This window comes from Neomonachus schauinslandi, chromosome 16 (genome assembly GCF_002201575.2).
Source record: "Neomonachus schauinslandi chromosome 16, ASM220157v2, whole genome shotgun sequence".
Taxonomy (NCBI): domain Eukaryota; kingdom Metazoa; phylum Chordata; class Mammalia; order Carnivora; family Phocidae; genus Neomonachus; species Neomonachus schauinslandi.
In genome coordinates this window covers 41,672,862-41,690,893 of record NC_058418.1, presented here as the reverse complement: position 1 = coordinate 41,690,893, position 18,032 = coordinate 41,672,862, and the positions used below count along the sequence as shown (strand labels likewise).

The 18,032-nt window shown below is 54.1% G+C and overlaps 2 protein-coding genes across 2 annotated transcripts in view; both read right to left on the bottom strand.

The window, feature by feature from the left end:
• Positions 1-2,799, bottom strand: part of SLC7A6 (solute carrier family 7 member 6) — a 33,402-nt gene extending 30,603 nt beyond the window's left edge. The window contains exons 1-2 of the mRNA XM_021705737.2: positions 2,754-2,799; positions 793-920 (exon numbers count right to left, since the gene is read on the bottom strand). The gene's annotated coding sequence lies outside the window, so the exon portion shown is untranslated. The remainder of the gene's footprint in view (positions 1-792; positions 921-2,753) is intronic.
• Positions 2,800-6,783: 3,984 nt separating this feature from the next.
• Positions 6,784-15,725, bottom strand: PLA2G15 (phospholipase A2 group XV). Its single transcript, XM_021703438.1, is given in 7 exon segments — positions 6,784-7,295; positions 9,024-9,060; positions 9,062-9,249; positions 9,650-9,748; positions 10,007-10,125; positions 12,630-12,786; positions 15,574-15,725. Coding segments are annotated over 7 exon segments (1,227 nt in total). The 5' UTR covers positions 15,689-15,725.
• Between the last annotated feature and the right edge of the window lie 2,307 nt (positions 15,726-18,032).

Genomic DNA, 18,032 nt, shown 5'->3' with positions numbered 1-18,032 from the left:
TGGGTGGCTCAGTCGTTAAGCCTCTGCCTTCGGCTCAGGTCATGATCCCAGAGTCCTGGGATCAAGCCCCACATCAGGCTCCCTGCTCGGCAGGAAGCCTGCTTCTCCCTCTCCCACTCCCCCTGCTTGTGTTCCTTTTCTCACTGTCTCACTGTGTCTCTGTCAAAATAAATAAATAAAATCTTAAAAAAAAAAAGAGAGAACTCTTTTATAATTAATGACCACAGGGGAAAAGATTGTTGAGAAAAAATACTAAAATCTCTACTGTGGTGAAAACATAGAGGACTCTTTCTTTTCTATACTTCTCTGAGTCTTATATATTTTCCACAATCAATAGGCGTTAACTTTTTTAATGCTTAACTCTCCTTCTCTCCGTCTCTTTCTCTCTATATAGTATCCCTATATCAAATGAAAAACTTACGTAACTCTACATTTATGTTTTTGCCTAAGATACCAGGAAACTCAATATCAAATTCAGCACCTAATCACAGTGAATAAATACCCTCACTTTCAACAGTATGTGATATCTAGTCTTTTCCATTGACTTTGGTTTTCAATTTCTTTTTAACAACCTCATTGAAGTATCTTTAATTATAAACCACCACAATTACTCTTCAGAAAAAGAAACAATTTAATATACAATTTTATATAATATAGTGTTACATAACTGTTAATTATATGTGAGCCATTTTTCATTAATAGTATCCTGTTCGTATCTTGCACAAATAACTGAAACTCTTTACAAATCGCAAAGATCCAAGATCTAATAGAAAACAGAGCAATAATATTCACCTGCGAGGAAATAAGCAAACATCACACTTTCATAAGCTGCCTCATCATAAATGGTCAGGTACTGAGAAGAAAATGGAAGTCTTCACAGCAAGGCCTAATTCCATTTGTCTGTCTTGGCCATTTAACCTCTGCAACAAAGAGTAAGAGGCAGCTTATCAAAAAATGAACCTAATAAGCAACAGGATGATATTTCCCTTTGTAAAATTTAAGTTTTACATGCCTGGCAGGGGCAGCACTCAATTACTGAGAAGTTCCGTCACACCCACAGTGGAGTGTAACTGAAGCAACCAGCCCACACGTGTCAGAGAACTAACCCGGTCATCTCAAATCATGCATGTCTAGACAGCTGCTGCTCCCCAAGTCCCAGGTCCTGTAAGCCCTGTTTGTGTCACTTTTGTAAAAATATATCCACACCCTGGAGACTATAGCAGGAAACACGCACGACAGAGGTCAGGAAATTTCCTGTACCAAGAAGGGCCAAGGAGATCAGTCACATAACTGGTATTTACTTTTAGTCTGCAATAAAAAAATATGTCCACAGCCAGACAGGGAAGAAGAAAGATAAGAAAAAAATCGTTTGTGGTTTTCTGCATATTTGTCAGGAGAGGGAAATCAAATATAAGAACTTGAATGGCAGTCTGAGAACAAAGTTGGGAAGCAAAAGCCATTAGTACACAAGGGCACCTTAGCAATGTAGGCAGACTGGGCAGTTTCCTCCTAAAGGGCTTCACAGCAAGCAAAGAGAGACAAAAATGAGCTCAGGAAGCACTCACAGACTTTCAAAAAGTCTGCTCCTCCCAGATCTTCAAATCAGAGAGCAGCTCTCAGAGAAGCACCAGATGGCTGAGCATTCGGCTACCACGATGCTAGATTTGCTGGCAGTGCTTTTTTCCCCCCATCAAGGGCAGAGACCGAATTCTTTTGAACTGTGTCACCAAGCACACAGCCCAGTGCACACAAGAGGTACTCAAAAACATCTGTTAAATATTGATTCCAATTTATACTGACCATTACACAATGTGGTACCCAGACTGTTTGCTCAGTACTTAGTGAAGAATTCTCAGAATGTTTTACAAGTATCTCCTTCCATTTATAACATGAGATGATCAAACAAGGTGACAGGACATGAAGACACGAGAGAGAGCCATCACAGCAGGAGCACCCGGTTCCCTAGCACCAACAGGCCAGCCCTGCAAGCTCGGGAGGGCCCTAGACAATCTCGCAGCATCCCAGGAAGCTCTGACCCTGCGGTACGAAGTCTTGCATTTGCAGTTTCTCACAGCCCAGGTTCTCCTTCGCATTCACACTCAGCGTCCGGTATCTCCCCGTCTCTCACACAGTCAGCATCGCACTCAGAGACTCCATCACCACAGTGTCCCTCACACTCTCAGCCTCTCCCACACTTGTGGAGTCACCCTCACACTCAGGCTCTCACACCCTCAGGGTTTCTCTCTCTCTCTCTCTCTCCCTCTCACACACACACACACTCCCTCCCTCTCTGTCTCTCTCTCTCTCCCCCCTTCTGGTCTAGGGCGCCTGTCTCTCACGCACACCCAGAGTCTCCTTCACACCAAGGTCTCTCCCATACTATCAGCGTCATCTTCTCACTCAGGGTGTTTCTTGCGCGCACACAGTCACGCTCAGACTCAGGGGGTCTCTCACACTCACACACGTAGTCTTCCTCACACGCTGGGTCTTCCACTCAGGGTTCCCCCCACTCCGGAGCCACCCTCACGCTCGCAGTCCCTCTTACACGCACAGCGTCACCCCTCCGGCACGCTCTCGCCGCCGCGTCTCTCACGTGCCGCCCGCCCGCCCGCCCCGCGCACGGGTTGGCGGGCCCGCACCCCGCACGCTGCGGCGGCGGCGGCCGCGCGGAAAGTTCGGCGTCCAGGACGCGGCCCCGGCCCCGGCCCGGCCCCGGCCCCGCTTCCCCAGCGCGCCCGCCCGCGGCCCGTTACCTCGCAGTAGCCAGGCGCCCACAGGATGCTCGGTAGCTCGACCGCCTGGGCCGCCGCGGCCGCTCAGGCCCCGCCCCCGCCACGTCACGCGCCGCCGGATCGCGACAGCGCGCGCCGCGTCGGGACAGGACGCTTAGCTCCGCGCGCGGGGTTGGCTTGCGGCGTCGCTTCTGGGCCTCTGGGGCCCGCCGCGGCCTCAGGGATCGGCCGACCCGGCTCGAGAGTGCGGTCCCAGCGTCTGCGTGCACTTGGCTGCCCGTGACCAGGGCCCGGCCACTCTCGCTCTAAATGGCCCGCACAGCCGGTTCCTATGTGGCTCTTGGCCACACAGCTTACACAAGGAGCTCTAAACAGCCGCCATACCCTGTTCACCACCATCCCCTTCCCTACGCACCTTAGGAAGACACAGACCCAGGACCTGTCCTCCCACATTCACAGCTCAGCTCCAGCTCAAGTCCACTGAGGCCTCCACAGACACAGGAACACTGTTGTGCTTCTGTAGCCAACCCCCCCCCCCCGCCCCCTGGGGCTCAGGCTTGAGGACATTTTTCCATCCTCAACTTGTGTGACCCTACTAACATCCCAGGGAGAGGGGGGAGCTGCACCCTCCTGTCTTCCTCTACCTCTGGCTGCTCCTCCTCCTTTCCTTCTAGGGGTTCTTTTTCTCTGGTAGCTCTGGGCTCTTCTAGGTCTCCCGACCTCATGGGCAGCTGAGCCCTCCGCCTTAGCTTCCTTTCCACAACCTCAAGCCATGACTCTCTCCTGGGACATGGAGTCATTTCCCCTAACAAGTGTTTACAACTGCACACCCTCTAATTCCAGACTGACCATACCCAAAGCCCTGCTCCCCATCACCCAGTGACGCAGCCAGAGATGGGCAGCACACCTTCCTCCTCCTGCTCCCCAAGGACCTGCAGGTTTTCTCATGGTTTTCTTCACTCCAACTCTAGTAGCCTCCCGATCCCTACCCTGTTCCTTCTAACCTATCCCCACAGGGCAATGACTTTGTATCTCCTCTGCCTAAAAACCCCTCTGTTCTCCTACCTATAGACCTGAGACAATGAACCTTGAAGAACCCTCACTCGTATGCCCTCCTCGTGCTCTCTGCTTGGACTACCCTCCCTAAGTGTGAATGAGAGTATGTGTATATTTGGAGTCATTAGAATCTGACCCTTTAACCCCTGGATCCCTTCCTTCTGTCTCCCTGGCCAGGCAGAGGAAGGACCGTGCTCACTTGTGTCACTCAGTGGCAGCTGGTCCACTTATCCCCGCAACAAACGCATACATGACCTGCCAGCATCCAGCTCTCTGGCTTTGCTGTCTCACACCCAGTTACAACAACCCGCTGTGAAAGCCCACTATGCAGCAAGCACTGAATTGGATGTTCCCCAATACCATCAGTGTTCCTCAGGACCACCCTGCAGGGCACATTTATTCAGCTCCATTCTTCAGATGAGCAAGCTGAGGCTCAGGGAGGTAAGGAGACTCCCCAGGCTACTTGCCTGGAGCTGGTAGAGCTCAGATTTGAACCCCAGTCAGCTGGTCTTAAAGCCTGCTGTGACTCCATGCTCTCTCTCTGCAGCTGTGAAACCAAGGATGGCAGTGGGGCTAAAACAGGTCAGGGGTGAGTAGGTGGCTGTTAAGGCCACCACAAGGAGTGGCAGGGGAGGGTGGGTGTCAGGGCAGAGCTGGGACTCAGGCTGGGTAGGACCTGGAGGTAAGGGTTTGCACCCTTTTGTGCTGTTATTCTTTTACCAGAGCCAGCAATTGCAGCTGGACCCATGTATCGCTGGGCATCCTCACCCTCTCTTCCAGGTTTGGCCAATAACTAGTGCAGTGAGGGTTCAGAGCGCCCTCTAGTGGTCCAGGGTGTATTGAAGCCTGAAGCCCAGGCAGGGCTGGCTTTGTGGAGGTGGCAGGTACTGGGGCTCCCACCAGCCCCACAGCCCTCAACCCCCTCTCTGGGCTCTGCACCACAGACAGTCCTGGACCCCATCCCTATACATGTTTCCCTGGATCAGGCTCTCTGTTTCCCTGTCTTTATCCATCTCCATTGGTTCCGTCTCGGTCCCTGTCTCTGCCCATCTTGGTCTCTGACCTAGTCTCAGCCTAGTTTCTCCTCCTCCCTCAGTCTCTGTCCCAAGAGAGACAGATGGTGGGCAGACAAACTGAAGAAACAAAGTAGAAGGGTGGTGTCTTAAAAAGAACTCTAGGGTCAAAAGATGCTGAGACCTGAAAGGTTAGAGAGGACAAAAAGGTTGGGCAGCAGAGTCCAGCCAGGGTGACCTGAAGGACTGTCCTCTGCCCCCAGCTCTGTGGCAGTATGTGGGGCCTGCCGGCCAAGCAGGAGCGGAGGGAAAGCAGGAGCCACATTCCAGTGGGAATGTTTCAGGTCCTGGTTCTTAATCCCAGGAGGGGAAATAGATTCCAGGAGATGGGGCAGGAGGGTAAGGCCCAAATAGGTGTGTAGGAGCCATGCTTTGGTGCTGATAGAACCCATCAAGGCCCCAGGAAGGGTCCAGCCTGATTACCTGCCTCTCTAGCCCCTTCACCCCTCCACTACCTCCCTCCTCTCATGCTCAGAACAGAGCCTCAGCCAGGGTACTTTACAGCATCCAGAATATTTTTATTGCCAGAATCAAGGTACAGCCTGCTTAGAGCTCCATGAGGGGCCCACCATCCAGGAATAAAAGGAGAGAGAGATGCTGGGTATGTTCCCAAAGAGAAAATCCAGCTCCACAGAAACCTGGTGGGAGAGCAGCCCAGTCCGGCCCGACTGTGGCTCTGGGGTCCCATCCTAGAGGCTAGACTCGAGTCTTGGCCTACAGCCATCGCCCACTTGGAGATGACTGCCACCAAGGCAGATCCAGACTCTCCAGCCCTGCTATCATAGAAAGATCCATGAAGCACCTCTGGAGCAGACAAAAAACTACCCGGGGAGCCCCAAGCCACCTGGCTCTCTCAGGGGCCCACTCAAGTTTCTGGGCTAGTCTCTGCAGACTAAACACCAGTGAGCTGCCTGGTGGGAGTAGGTGCTGGGCAAGATGGGCAAGAGCCCTACCTACCTCCTCTCAGCCCTGTGCCAGCCCACCTGGGTGCTAGAAAAACCCCAGGGCAGGGTGGTAATGTGGTGGTGGGGTTACCAAGAGGGCAGCTCAGGGTACCTCTGAACGGCCTTAGCTACTTCCTTGAGTTTTCTTCATGAGTACCTAAAAGGCTATGAGACTGGGCCCTGCTCTCATCCTTGAACCACAGTCCCAGGGCAAAGGGAACCAGCATCAATACTGTGGGTAACAACACAACCAAGGGGAATCAAGCCTCCTGGGACAGCACCTCCAAGAAATGGAGGGCCACCTGCTGCCCGATCCCGAGCTAGGCTGTTCTTGGAGGTGAGGGAGGTAGGAGTGAATGCCCCAGGACCTGGGAACCACGGAGAACACAACTCACCCCTGTCTGCAGGAGGAAACCAGGCTGCCTCCAGAAAGCCACAGTCAGGCTGTTGAGCGACTAGGCCATGGGGAAGCCAGCAGCTCCAGCCACTCACAGCCAGTAGCAAGCCTACCTGTGGCCAGTTTGTGGGAAGATCACCGTAGGGACCAGGAGTCCATCCCTAGGACCTTTAGGGACAGGGACCACAGCTCAGTAATAGCCCTCACAGGAAGACTGAGGGACCAGGGCCTGGTGGGTGAGTGTGAAAAGGCCACAGGGGTATGAGAACAAATGGCCCCTGAGTTCAGGATTGGGGCGCCAACCCTCCTGCGGAGCCAGTCCTGAGGTCACAGCAATTCCAACAGCAGCAGCATTCTTTCCAGCAAGGATCCCCCAAGTGAGTCCAGACTCTTTCTTCCTTCTCACTCCCACAGAGGAAGGACAAGAAACAGCACTTCCCAATGGCAGACGTGTCGCAACCCGAGACTGAGGACCTGAGGCAGTCAGTCCCGAGCTGCTGAACTCCCGGGCGGCGAGAGCCCAGAAGGACAAGAGAAGCGGCCGTGGCCAGGCCGTCCCACAGCCCTGCCCGGCGCACGGATCAGGGCCCAAGGAGCACACGTTTCAGATAGGCCAAGGTGGTGGCATTGGCCAGCATCTCTATGTGCTCGCTGCCCGGCAGCGCCTGCAGAGACACTGGCTGCTCCTGGCGGCCGCGCCAGGCCCGGCACTGCAGGGCACTCTGCAAGTTCACGGTGCCGTCGCCGTTGCCAAAGCAGATTCTGGGCTCGCGGTCCGGGAAGCTCTCGTAGTAGAAGGAGTCTGGCGTGGGGACCCCAGTGCCGTAGAGGCAGTGCAGCGACACGCCAGGTGGCGCCGTGGCTTCGACGAGCCCCTCCGTGTCCTGCCGCATGAGCCACCCGTCTCTGAAGCCGATGTCCTGGAAGAAGCGGCGATAATCCCGCAGCGTGTAGTTGGTTGTGGGTGTGCGCACGAAGATCTTGCCGGGCGACCAGGCGGAGCTGTAGGGCAGCAGCCAGCTGGTGGAGACAGCAGACCGCTGCTGCTCCCGGATCTTCAGGGGCCCGATGACCGGGATCCGATTGTTGTCTCCTGCAGGGAGAGGGCTGGCTCAGTCTGTGCTCAGGAACGCAAGCTGCCGCTGGGCCTCTGTGGGGCCCCGGGGAGGGGAGGGAGGGGCCCAGTCAGCACTCCAGCGCCTCCACGCTGTCACTACACCTCCCATGTTCCCTTTATTTTTGCTCCATCTGGGAAGCACACGACCAGGCCTTGTTTCTTTCCTTCTGCACTTCATCACCAGGGATTTAGGCAGCACATACCCACAAGGTGATTCACTGTGTAAGCAGTACCCTCCACTGAGCGCTTGTCACCAGGCTTGTGGGCACCGACCTTGCTGAAGGTGAATCAGCACGTTGGCAGCCCACGGACACATTCCTCTTTTTCTTTGCTTACACGGAGTTATGAAAATGTTTTTCTTTTCCTAGGCTCAGTCTCAGGCCTGCCGCCAGCCAGCCCTGGTCGTATCCCACTCATCGGCCTGTCACTGACCCAGGCAGCCAGGCCTGCAGGAGACGAGGCAGGAGGGGAGGCTGCAGACAGAACGAGAACCCTTCCCACACAGGAATGCCAACCACACAGCCAGTGAGGCCTCTGGGGAGTGAGCTGGAACTTGGAAATAGGGGCCGTCTGATGTATTCAGGACCCACAGCCACCCATCACCCCACCTCTCTGACTGACCACAGGCCTTCAGCTCTTGTGGGGTCTGGCTGTAGGACCCCTGAGGAAAAGGAAGCCCCTAGTTAGTCCATGACTACCACCCCCCTGTCAGGGCCTGCCAGAACAGTTCCCCAGAATCTGAGGCACAGCTCTAAGGGGACTCACAGGGAGGCTCTGAAAGGCTGGAACCTGAGCCCCACCACAGCTCCTGTCTCAAACTCAGGCATGCCCCCATCTGTCCTTTCAGGTCCAGGCTGGACCGAGTATGTGGCTGTAATGAGTCCTCACTATATCTGGATTCACTGTCCAGCCAATCCACAGTCACTACACTGAGTCTAACGTGATGGCAACTATCAGTTGACCAACAAGTAGGTCAGGCAGTGCTGATGATATGAGGAAGAAAACTCCTCAGATGCTTAGCATAGCCATGGCTCGTGGCTCCTAAAGTAAGGGGCCGTGTGTTCACCCCCAGTCCTAGCAGAGGGAGGGAGGAAAGCCCCACGGCTACAGCTGGCAGGCTCTGACAGTCATGAAAAGGCAGGTGAACTGGGGAGGAATGGGGAAGGAGGTGGCTTTCCCCCCTGCCAGGCAAGCAGGCCCAAAGAAATCTGCACCTGCTTCCTCCCTGCATTACCCACAAAGGCTCCCCACTGCCACAGATGGAGGTGTAACTCATAAACAGGAAACTGTAGCCCAACCTTCCTTCCATGGGGCAAAGGTGGGCATGAAGATAGGGAGAAGGCTCCCCCAAAGAACTCTGGGTCAAACCAAGTTAGGCCAGCCAGGCCAGAGCACAGCCTATGTGTGTACACACAGGCACAACAAGTACCTGTGTGACCAACAGCTGGGCCAGTGCATGAACACGCTGGAAAAAAAAATGTACACAGATAACCAAGGACACCAACTAGAGAGACGAAATTAAGTAGCATTAGGCTCTCTTTTGGAAAAAGAGATGTTTGGAAAAGCATACCGCTCTGGAGAAAGAAGGATCCTCACCCAAGAGAAAAGACATGAGGCTGCCCAGGAGGACACTGCTGAAGGAAAGAGAGGGCACCATTCCTGACACATCAGCCCCCATATCGGGTAGGTCAGACAGGGTCTTACCTGAGGCCAGGACACGAAAAGTCTTGGCCACGCCCCCCCCAGGGCGCACCCAGCGCCACAAACGCACGGATGTACTTGTTCTTCCAGGCCTGTGGCTGTCGCTGCAGAAAGTAGAGTGTGTACATGTTGCCCATGCTGTGGGCAACCAGCACCACAGGGCCCCCATACAGCTGGTGCATCTCCTCGATCATCTCCCGGAGGGCCAGGAAGTAGGGCCCGTTTTCATCTGTAGGCCAGAGCCAGGCAGTGGTCAGGAAGGAAGGGTCCTGGGGCCTGAACCACTAAATGTTCTTCAGGCCAGATCCAGGACTAGGTGGGTGAGGAAAATGCTAAAATCTAAGTGGGAATGGCCTGGTTTCCCCTCCCTGTCCAGGAAGGGAGGAAACCTAGGAGCTCCTTTTCTCCTCCTCAGCCTCATTAGCTCTCCCCAGGGCTCAGAGGCCCAGAAATCCTGGGGTGAGGGATGGGGAGGGACAGAACAGATTGACTAGGGGGTGACAGCTGTGACCGCTGGGATAGACACGAGAGGCCCTGGAGGCAGGGGAGAGCCCAGGGCCTATGGTGGCTGTGACCTCCTCGTCCCCACCTCCCAAGATGTCAGGGAAGAAGCAAGAGTGACCACTTACTTGGGGCTCGGCGCCAGTCGTAGGGAGCCCCCCGGACATCCTCACCCCGTGTGTAGCCCCAGCCCACAAGGCTCTCTACCATGGTATGGAAATAGGAACCTGCAGACAGTAATGTATGGGAATTAGGGCGAGTACAGCCAGTGCCTGGCCCCAACACCACGCCCAACAAGGAGACTGTGACATCTGCTGTGACATCTGCTGTAGAAGATCCCCGAAGGAGTGCTATAAGGCTCAGTGGCTACACTGCTGAGACAGTTTACAGGCTACCCTTTCAAACTAACAGCATTTCTCCCACTCTGGGAATATAGCAGAACTTCCAGCCCCGTTCCCTGGAGGGCATGAGGAAGGGCTACATACCCACACTGCTTTTGCTGGGGTCCAGGAACTCCAGTGAGAAAGTCTTCCCAAAGCCAGGGACACGCACATCCACACCATCTGGGAACTGGGTGGCCCGGGATGTTCTGTTGTAGACCAGCCTATCAGGGGAGGATATTGAGCTGATGATCCAGAGGTGACACTGAACCTGGTGTGTCCTAATGCTGCCCTGTGTCTTGAGTCATATTCCCTTACTATCCTCATGTTTGGCAAGTATAGGCGAGACTAAAAAGTAACAAAGCAAGTTTATGAAGCACAGATCAGAGTAACCACATCCACCTGAGACCCCAACCAAGACTCATTCCGAAGATTAACCCAAGGACCCCCGTCAAGGCAGTATTTCCTTCTCAAGGTCATCCATCTCAGAATGCAGGTCTTGGATTTGGTTGGGAAATTGGCTCTGCCACCCACATCACACCTGACCCAAAGGCAGTCAGCCTAATCTTGCACGCTCCCACTGCCCCATCTTCGTGGATTCACCTCCTGCCACCCAACACGACACAGGCAAAGGGGAGGGTAAGTGTAGCACACAACAGAACCAAACAGAGCAACCCCCACCCTAAGGCCCAAACACCTGTGGCTGCTATGTGGATGGACGGACAAGTCCTGGAAGATGATGGGACAGGGCGGTGGGAGACAGGAGGAAGGCTTTGTGCTAGGCCGGGAACCCTGTTCTGGCCTCCCTGATACCAAGGAGACAAATGTGCCCAAGGAAACACAGGCTAGACCTGTGATCCTTGGTGGCCCTGAATCCTAACCCCCTAAGATCAGCCACAGAAAGCTGACAAGATACCCAACATTGACCCAAATAATAGGTCCTGGGGACCCATTTTCTCTAGGGCAATCTGTGGATGAACCCAATGGCCACTCAGCAAAGTGTAGAAAACTTTCTACAAAGCCAAAGCAGCTCTAAACAGGTCAGATGTCCAATGAAGGTAGACAAGCCCCTCTCAGTATCATCCCGAACCTCCCATTGGCAGTACCTGAGACCATGTCTCTCGTATAAAAATAGAACTGCAGATCAACAGCCCAGAAATAACCCTGATCACGTACAGAAGAGGAAAAAGTCAACAAAGCAGATGTCATAAACAACAGGGAAAGGCAAGGCACCTGGAGAACCAGCTAGTATGTCTCCAGGAAAAAAATTTAATTTGTGAGACTCCATTCAGCTCAAACATTTACTGAGCACCAGTTGTGTTCCTGGTTCTACTGCTATAAAGATAAAAGAGAGACAACCTCTGTCTTCAGGGAGCTGGGTCTTAGCTCAGGGTCACACAATCTGGGTTTAAGTCTTGGTTCTGCCACTTATTAGCTAAGTGACCCTAGGCAATTTTGTAATCTTTGAGCTTCCAGATTTCCTCCTCTGTAAACAGGGTTGAAAACAGTACCTGTCTCATAGGGTTGCTATAAGATTAAATGAAAGAAAGTATATAATATGGACAGTGCCTGTATTCGATAAGCAGTCATTCCAAGAACATTATCTTATTAGCAGGGAAACATCCTTCAAAGCAAAGTTTGGCACCTGATAAGGATGAAAGGAAATAGGCATGTGGCCTGGAGGAAGGAAAGGTTAAGAGCTCTGGGGAGTGGCAAGGGAAACTTTCCAGAAGGACCAGGCTCAGGTTTTAAAGGGTGAATGGCGGCGGGGGGGGGGCACCTGGGTGGCTCAGTTGGTTAAGTGACTGCCTTCGGCTCAGGTCATGATCCTGGAGTCCCGGGATCGAGTCCCACATCGGGTTCCCTGTTCGGCGGGGGGTCTGCTTCTCCTTCTGACCCTCTTCCCTCTCGTGCTCTCTGTCTCTCATTCTCTCTCTCTCAAATAAATAAATAAAATCTTAAAAAAAAAAAAAAAAAGGGTGAATGGGAGGGAATTTATCAGGCAAAGGGTGTAAAGGTAGATTCCAGGCTGAAAGAATCACATGTACAAAGACATGGAGACCTAGTATGTCCCAGGAGGAACAAGAAGCTGAGGGGCCAGTGGCCAACTCAGAGGCAAGGGAAGGAGTGGAGGCCATACTGAGGCTATGAATAGGGGCTGGAGCATAGAATCTACATGTAAGGGGGCGCCTGGCCGGCTCAGTCGGTAGAGCATGGGGTTCTTATCTTGAGACCGTGAGTTCGAGCCCCACATTAGGTGTAGGGATTTTTTTTTTCTTTTAATAGACTTTATTTATTTGAGAGAGAGAGAAGAAGCAGGGGGAGGGGCAGAGGGAGAGGGAGAAGCAGACTCCTTGCTGAGCAGGGAGCCCAATGTGGGGCTCAACCCAGGGTCCTGGGATCATGACCTGAGCCGAAGGCAGACTCTTAACCGACTGAGCCACCCAGGCACCCAAAATAAAATCTTAAGGAGAAAAAAGAGAATTCACGCAGAGGGTGTGAAGCACAAAGACATAGCTGGAAAGGGTAGGGACAAGAGCTGCAGGAAAGGGAAGAAAGTTCTGTCTGGGAGGGTGCAGAGATGGTGCCGTTCAGACCGAGGAAAGGAGAAGGGCAAGAGGTCAGTGACCTCAGGGTGTGCTGAAGTGGGGATGAGACAGAAACGGGTTCTAGAGATTTCTCTAGGCTGGGTCGGTGAGCAGCACGGTGTCTGTGCCCCAGCGCCCACCTGATATTGTCAATCCAGCAGTCAATGATAACTGGCAGCAGCAGTTCGAGGTTGAGCCAGAGCGTGAAGTAGCTGTCTGTCCTCTTGGAGCACAGGTAGTGCACGACCGTTGGCTTGTCTAGCTTTGCTTCCAGCTGGTTGCCCAAATCACCGGGCACTGCAGAGGGACACAGAGCACACATGAGGCCCTGGACCTGGCAGGCTGGGGACCCCTGAGCCTTGAACCCATAGGCCTTCTACCCACAGCTGTCCCAGGCTACAGAGGAGGGCCTTGTTCACTCAAAGGAGTGGGAAACAGGACAAAGCACTGGGCCACTTAAACAACCAAAACTGAATCCAGAGAAGGCACTCTAGGACAGGCTTGTGCAGCCGGGCAATGAACAGAGGTAGCTGCCAGCCTCCTGAGAGCCCAGTAAGGTTCCAGGGAGCAGAGCATGTGGAGGGCCCTAGCCTCTCAGCACACCTGGACCCTGTGGCAGAGATGGCTACCCTGAAACCTCACAGCATTCCAGCCATGGCCCAGTAGGGGTGGTGTGCCCAGGCCCCAAGGATAACTTCTCTCTGCCCAAGCTGCTCAACAGACCAGCTACACAGAGCCTGGTCTACACGGAGCCCTGGGGCCCTTGTGACACTCAAACCCATCCCCCTGGCTTCACTGCCCAACATTAAGGCCCTTCCCAGAATATTTGCTCCCACTGACCTTTCAGGCCTCACCTGCTTCTACATGCCATGCTCTTGACACCTTCCAAGCACATCCCCATTTAGAATCCATGATCCCCGAGTGAACAACCAGCTCTTGGCTCTCCTGAGCGTTCTCGGGGCTCTGTGAACCCAGCCTTGAAGAGGGTATGCCCTCCCTGTACATCATCTGTGTCCTCAGGGTTACCATGGGAGGGAGGTGTGGCACCTGCCTTCACCTCCCCTAACAATACAGATGCAGAAGTGGGGAGTCTTCAGTATGACAGCACAGAGACCTTGGTTACTGTCTCCACCAAAAAGGAATTGGCTAAATGAGGAAGCCACCGGATTTGTTGTGCCTGAATGCCCTTTGTCCTGGACAGGCTGTGTGGTGATTTCTTAAGCCCCATGTTGCTTAAAACTACGACAACAGACATCTATGTACCCTTCACTGCAAATAACACTGGGAGAGAACATCCTTACAATGCCCACTTTACAGACAAGGAGACTGAGGCTGAGAGGGGCAGAAATGGCTTGCTACAGTTTCCTCCTGCCCACTTCTTTTGTATCACTTCTCTGGTCTCTGCTTCCTCTACCACCAATTTGGGTTTCACTCATAGAGGCTGGTCACCCTTGGATGCCGATCCTCTGATGGCCAAGGTCAGGTCCCTGCTCTGTGCACAGGAACAGCTCTTCCACTGCCGACCATGGGGTTTCCCAGAACTGATGCCAACACCTTCACTCTCTGAGAAGCTAGGCAGATTAGGATTCTGTGACTCTGGGTGGAGCGTGAGGCTCCTCTGCTGTGACCTAGGACAACCAAGAACTGAATGATTTAATGAACGCAGTGATCCAAGCAAAAAGCCTGCGTGCATCAGGGACCGCACATTTCCCAATGCCATACCCTTCATATTCAGAACTGAGGCCTACCTGTGGCCCCTTGTGGGTCTACAGGATAAAGTCTAGATGACCCAACCAGTCACAGGCCCTGCACAATCCACTCCTTCCCCAACTCCATTCCAGACAGCCTGGACTGCTTACCTCCCTCCCTCTAATATGTAGTTTCCTCTTCCTGGTACTCTCTCCTGGCCTCAGCTCTAGCTACACACTCCAAGAAACCTTTCCTGACTGGGTTGGTGGACTCTCTGTGCTTGCCCAACACAGACCTCATCTCTGGGGATCCCTGCAAGCTTAAGGAATGCAGGGCCATGTCTGCCCAAATAACCATGGTGAACCTGAGCCCAGCATCCCCCTGGGGTATTTCCTGGCCTAGAGCTCCTGGTGGGGGACCCCCCTGGGACCACACTGCCTGCCAACCCTATGCTTCTGCAATGTGCATCATCCCCATTAAAATATTCCCATTAGAAAGAGCATGGGGGTCATGCTGTAGCAGATTCAATATGTAACATGTCTGTGCCTTAAGGAGTCCTGGCTGGCCACCAACTCAATGCTTGAATGAAGCATCCAAGACTCCCAAGACAGAAGTCTCTTCCCTGTCCACCACCACAAGGAAATACTGTGGCTCCTGTAGAGTTGCAGGGGCCAGGACCACAGAGGGGATAAGCAGGGGAGGTCATCTAGTCCCAATATAGCCCAGTCCAAATTGGCCTGGCAGGGTAAGACTACAGGTATGTTTCTTGACGTCTGTTCATAGCCATTGTCCCAAACCTTACCTCTGTCTTTAGCCATCCTCAGATTCCCTTAAGCCTCCTCCCTCAGACCTAAGGCCACCCATTTGATAAGTTTGGGGGTGGGGGAAGTCTCGGTGGTAGGCTAGGAGAGCCATTCTTTCCTCAAAAAGCTTCCTTTTAATAATGCCTCCTGAAACATATGGGGCTGGAAGGGTCGAGAGAACCTCCTAGCCATGCCCAAACCAACAATGAGGACCCTGGGGACCAAATCCGAGAAAACCCGAGCCCCCGGCGATCCTCAGGAGTGGGGCCAAAGGACCTCGGTCTCTCCAGCTAAAATATGGGCATAAAGCGAGGCAACTTTTGGGGCTGACGCAGACAGGAGGACTGAGGGACAACCGCACCGTAGCCCTCCCACTTACCCCATATTTTACAGGGGAAGGTGAGCAGAGGTTGACCACACCCGCACGCAGCATGGCGGGAGGTGGACGGACAGACCCAGGGGGCAAGACAGTCATATGCTCCCCCACCCCATGCTCACAGCAGATGCAGACCTGGAAGATAGCGCCCCGCCCCCGGACCCCGTCCTGCCGGACCCACGAACACACGGACCCACGACTGGACGCGCGCCTCACCCAGCACCACCGGAGGGGGACGTCCGACCGGGAGCGCCGGATCCGCCAGGAGCAGGAGGCACAGGAAGCCACCCGGGAGCAGCGCCGCATGGTAGGGACAGAGGCGAAGACCCATTGCGTGACACCGCCGCTGCAGGTCCGAGGTGCGGATTCAGCGCTCTGTGCTCGCGCCTAGGCCGGGGAGGCGGCGACGCGCTTAACCCCACCGCCCGCACTCGGCCACGGCGGCCGGGCCAATCAGCATCCGCCTCCCCCAAACGGCCTGCCAATAGGGACTCGCCGCCAGGCACGTCCCTCACAGTCGGAGCTCGCAGCCTCGCCCCTGCGGATCCCAGGCCAGCTCCTTGGACCGCGCCGCGCGCCGAGCGCATCGATCGCATCGATCGATCCGGGTTCAGCCTGGCTTCTCTGCTCAGTCCCGGACGAGTCGGACCCAGCTCGCCGCTGCTGGATACCCAACCCAGCCTTGTGTACCCTCAACCCCCGGTTCCTGGCTCGTCCCTGACCTGAGATCTGGAACGAGTCGGGCCGAGGGTGGAGTCAGAGTCCAGTGCTCGCCGCTGCTGAGAGACCCTGGTCAGAGCAAGGGGAAGAAGAGGAGAAGTGAATCCCGGAAAGTTATTGGGCCTTAGGGGACCGGGAGCTGACCAGGACCTTTGTACAGACCCCACACCGATTCTTCACACCCTGCCCCGACGGCACGTGGGTTCAAGCAAGGGGTCCAGGGGCGCCCTGCGTCTGTCCAGGGATTAGGAATGCGGGTGGGACAGGTAGAGGCCAGGTGTGAGGGCTGCCCCGCCTAAAGTTTTAGTTTCGGGCAATATGGAGTCACCTCTCCAGACTGAGCAGTTCTAGTGCCCCAGAGAAAGTGGATTTGAACCTCAACCCTATGGCCATGGCCCATTGGCAGATTCCCCAGCAGAGCAGGACAGGTGTTGTGACCTTGGAGTCCACCTACCATTCCCACTACACGCAAACTGGAGATCCAGAGAGGACACAGACTCCCTGCTGGAGGAATCAGAGGCAAACAGAATGGACAGATTTGACAGCTGGCGATATGACCAGCACCACGGGTCACTCTAGGATACAGAGACCAGTATGTTTGGAGACAGATAGTCTTGATCCTCCACACACTTCCTCCTGAGGGCCAGACAACACCCTGATCATCCCCTGGTCTTAAGACTTCTAGCCCGCCCCTTCCTTCCTTCCTTCCTTCCTTCCTTCCTCTTGGCCAATGGCTGACCCTTTCTAGCCTTTCAGAGTACTCCTGGATGAATCAACTCACCCTCTTGGCCTGCCCCTCCTGTGTTCTTATAGGGAAACATATTGGTGGTTGGGGTACACTACTCTCTTAAGGTCCAACTATCTCCCTCAGGCCCTGGCAAGGACTCCAAACCCTGACTCCCTCACCTCCATCCTGGCCCCCAGAAAGAGGGGTTGCTAAGGACCAATCTAGTGCAGGTCCACAGTGGGAGACCATAGACATCCTTTTGCCGGTATTAGGGACAGGCAGGAGTCCATAGTCAAGGGTTAAGTGGAGGGAGGGTAGGCATCAGGATGGCCTGGGCTGCCTTGGACTGTGGCCAGTCTGAATGTGTTGTCAGCCCAGCAGCCTCAGGTGACCATGGACCCTTCACAGGGTGTCCCAGTTCCACAGGCCCTGCAGATGATAGGAACCACAGCCATTGCGGGGTGAGGATGTCAAGACCTAGTCAGCAATGATCTGTGCTGGCACTGTGGAGAGGAGAGGAGAGGAATCAGAAGGTAAGGATCCCCCCTTCTCACAATGACCTTGCCATCCACGTGATCCCCCTTGGCTGCAGACCTGGAATCTAGATACTGTCCTGATTCTCAGACCCCACAACCAGGTGGTCACCAAGTCTTACCCGCTCTACCTTCCCAAAGCCAAACTACTTTCATCCCCATAGTAGTCTCCTTGCTCATGTCCCAATTTATGCCCTTATTCCTATGGATTGTTCTCCATGGGGTTGACACCATTAAACATTAAATCAGGCCCATCACTGTCCGCCTAACCCCACTCACAATGCCCCTACTGAATGCATCATAGACATCTCACTCATAGTGAAAGAGGAGCCTGCAGGCGACTCTGGACTTTTCCCACAACTTTCACTTCCCCTCTTCCTCAGCTCACTTGTCTCCACCTTCAGCAGCTTCCTCGCTGCCTAGAACAGGACAAGCTCATTCTTGCTCTGGACCTCTGCACTTGTTGCACTGGGATCACTCTGCAGCTCCCAGTTTTGGGGACTCAGCTGAGCTCTGCCTTTAGGCCTCAGACCAGACATGACCATTGATTCTGAAGCAGCTCCTGCCTGACTCCCAGCAGAATATAATCCATGGAAGAGGAAGCCTTCACCTGCCTGTTACTGGTGCAACTGCCTTCTTGGTTACTGGGTATCATCAGCACAGTCCCAGGCAGACAGCAGGTGCTTAACATATAC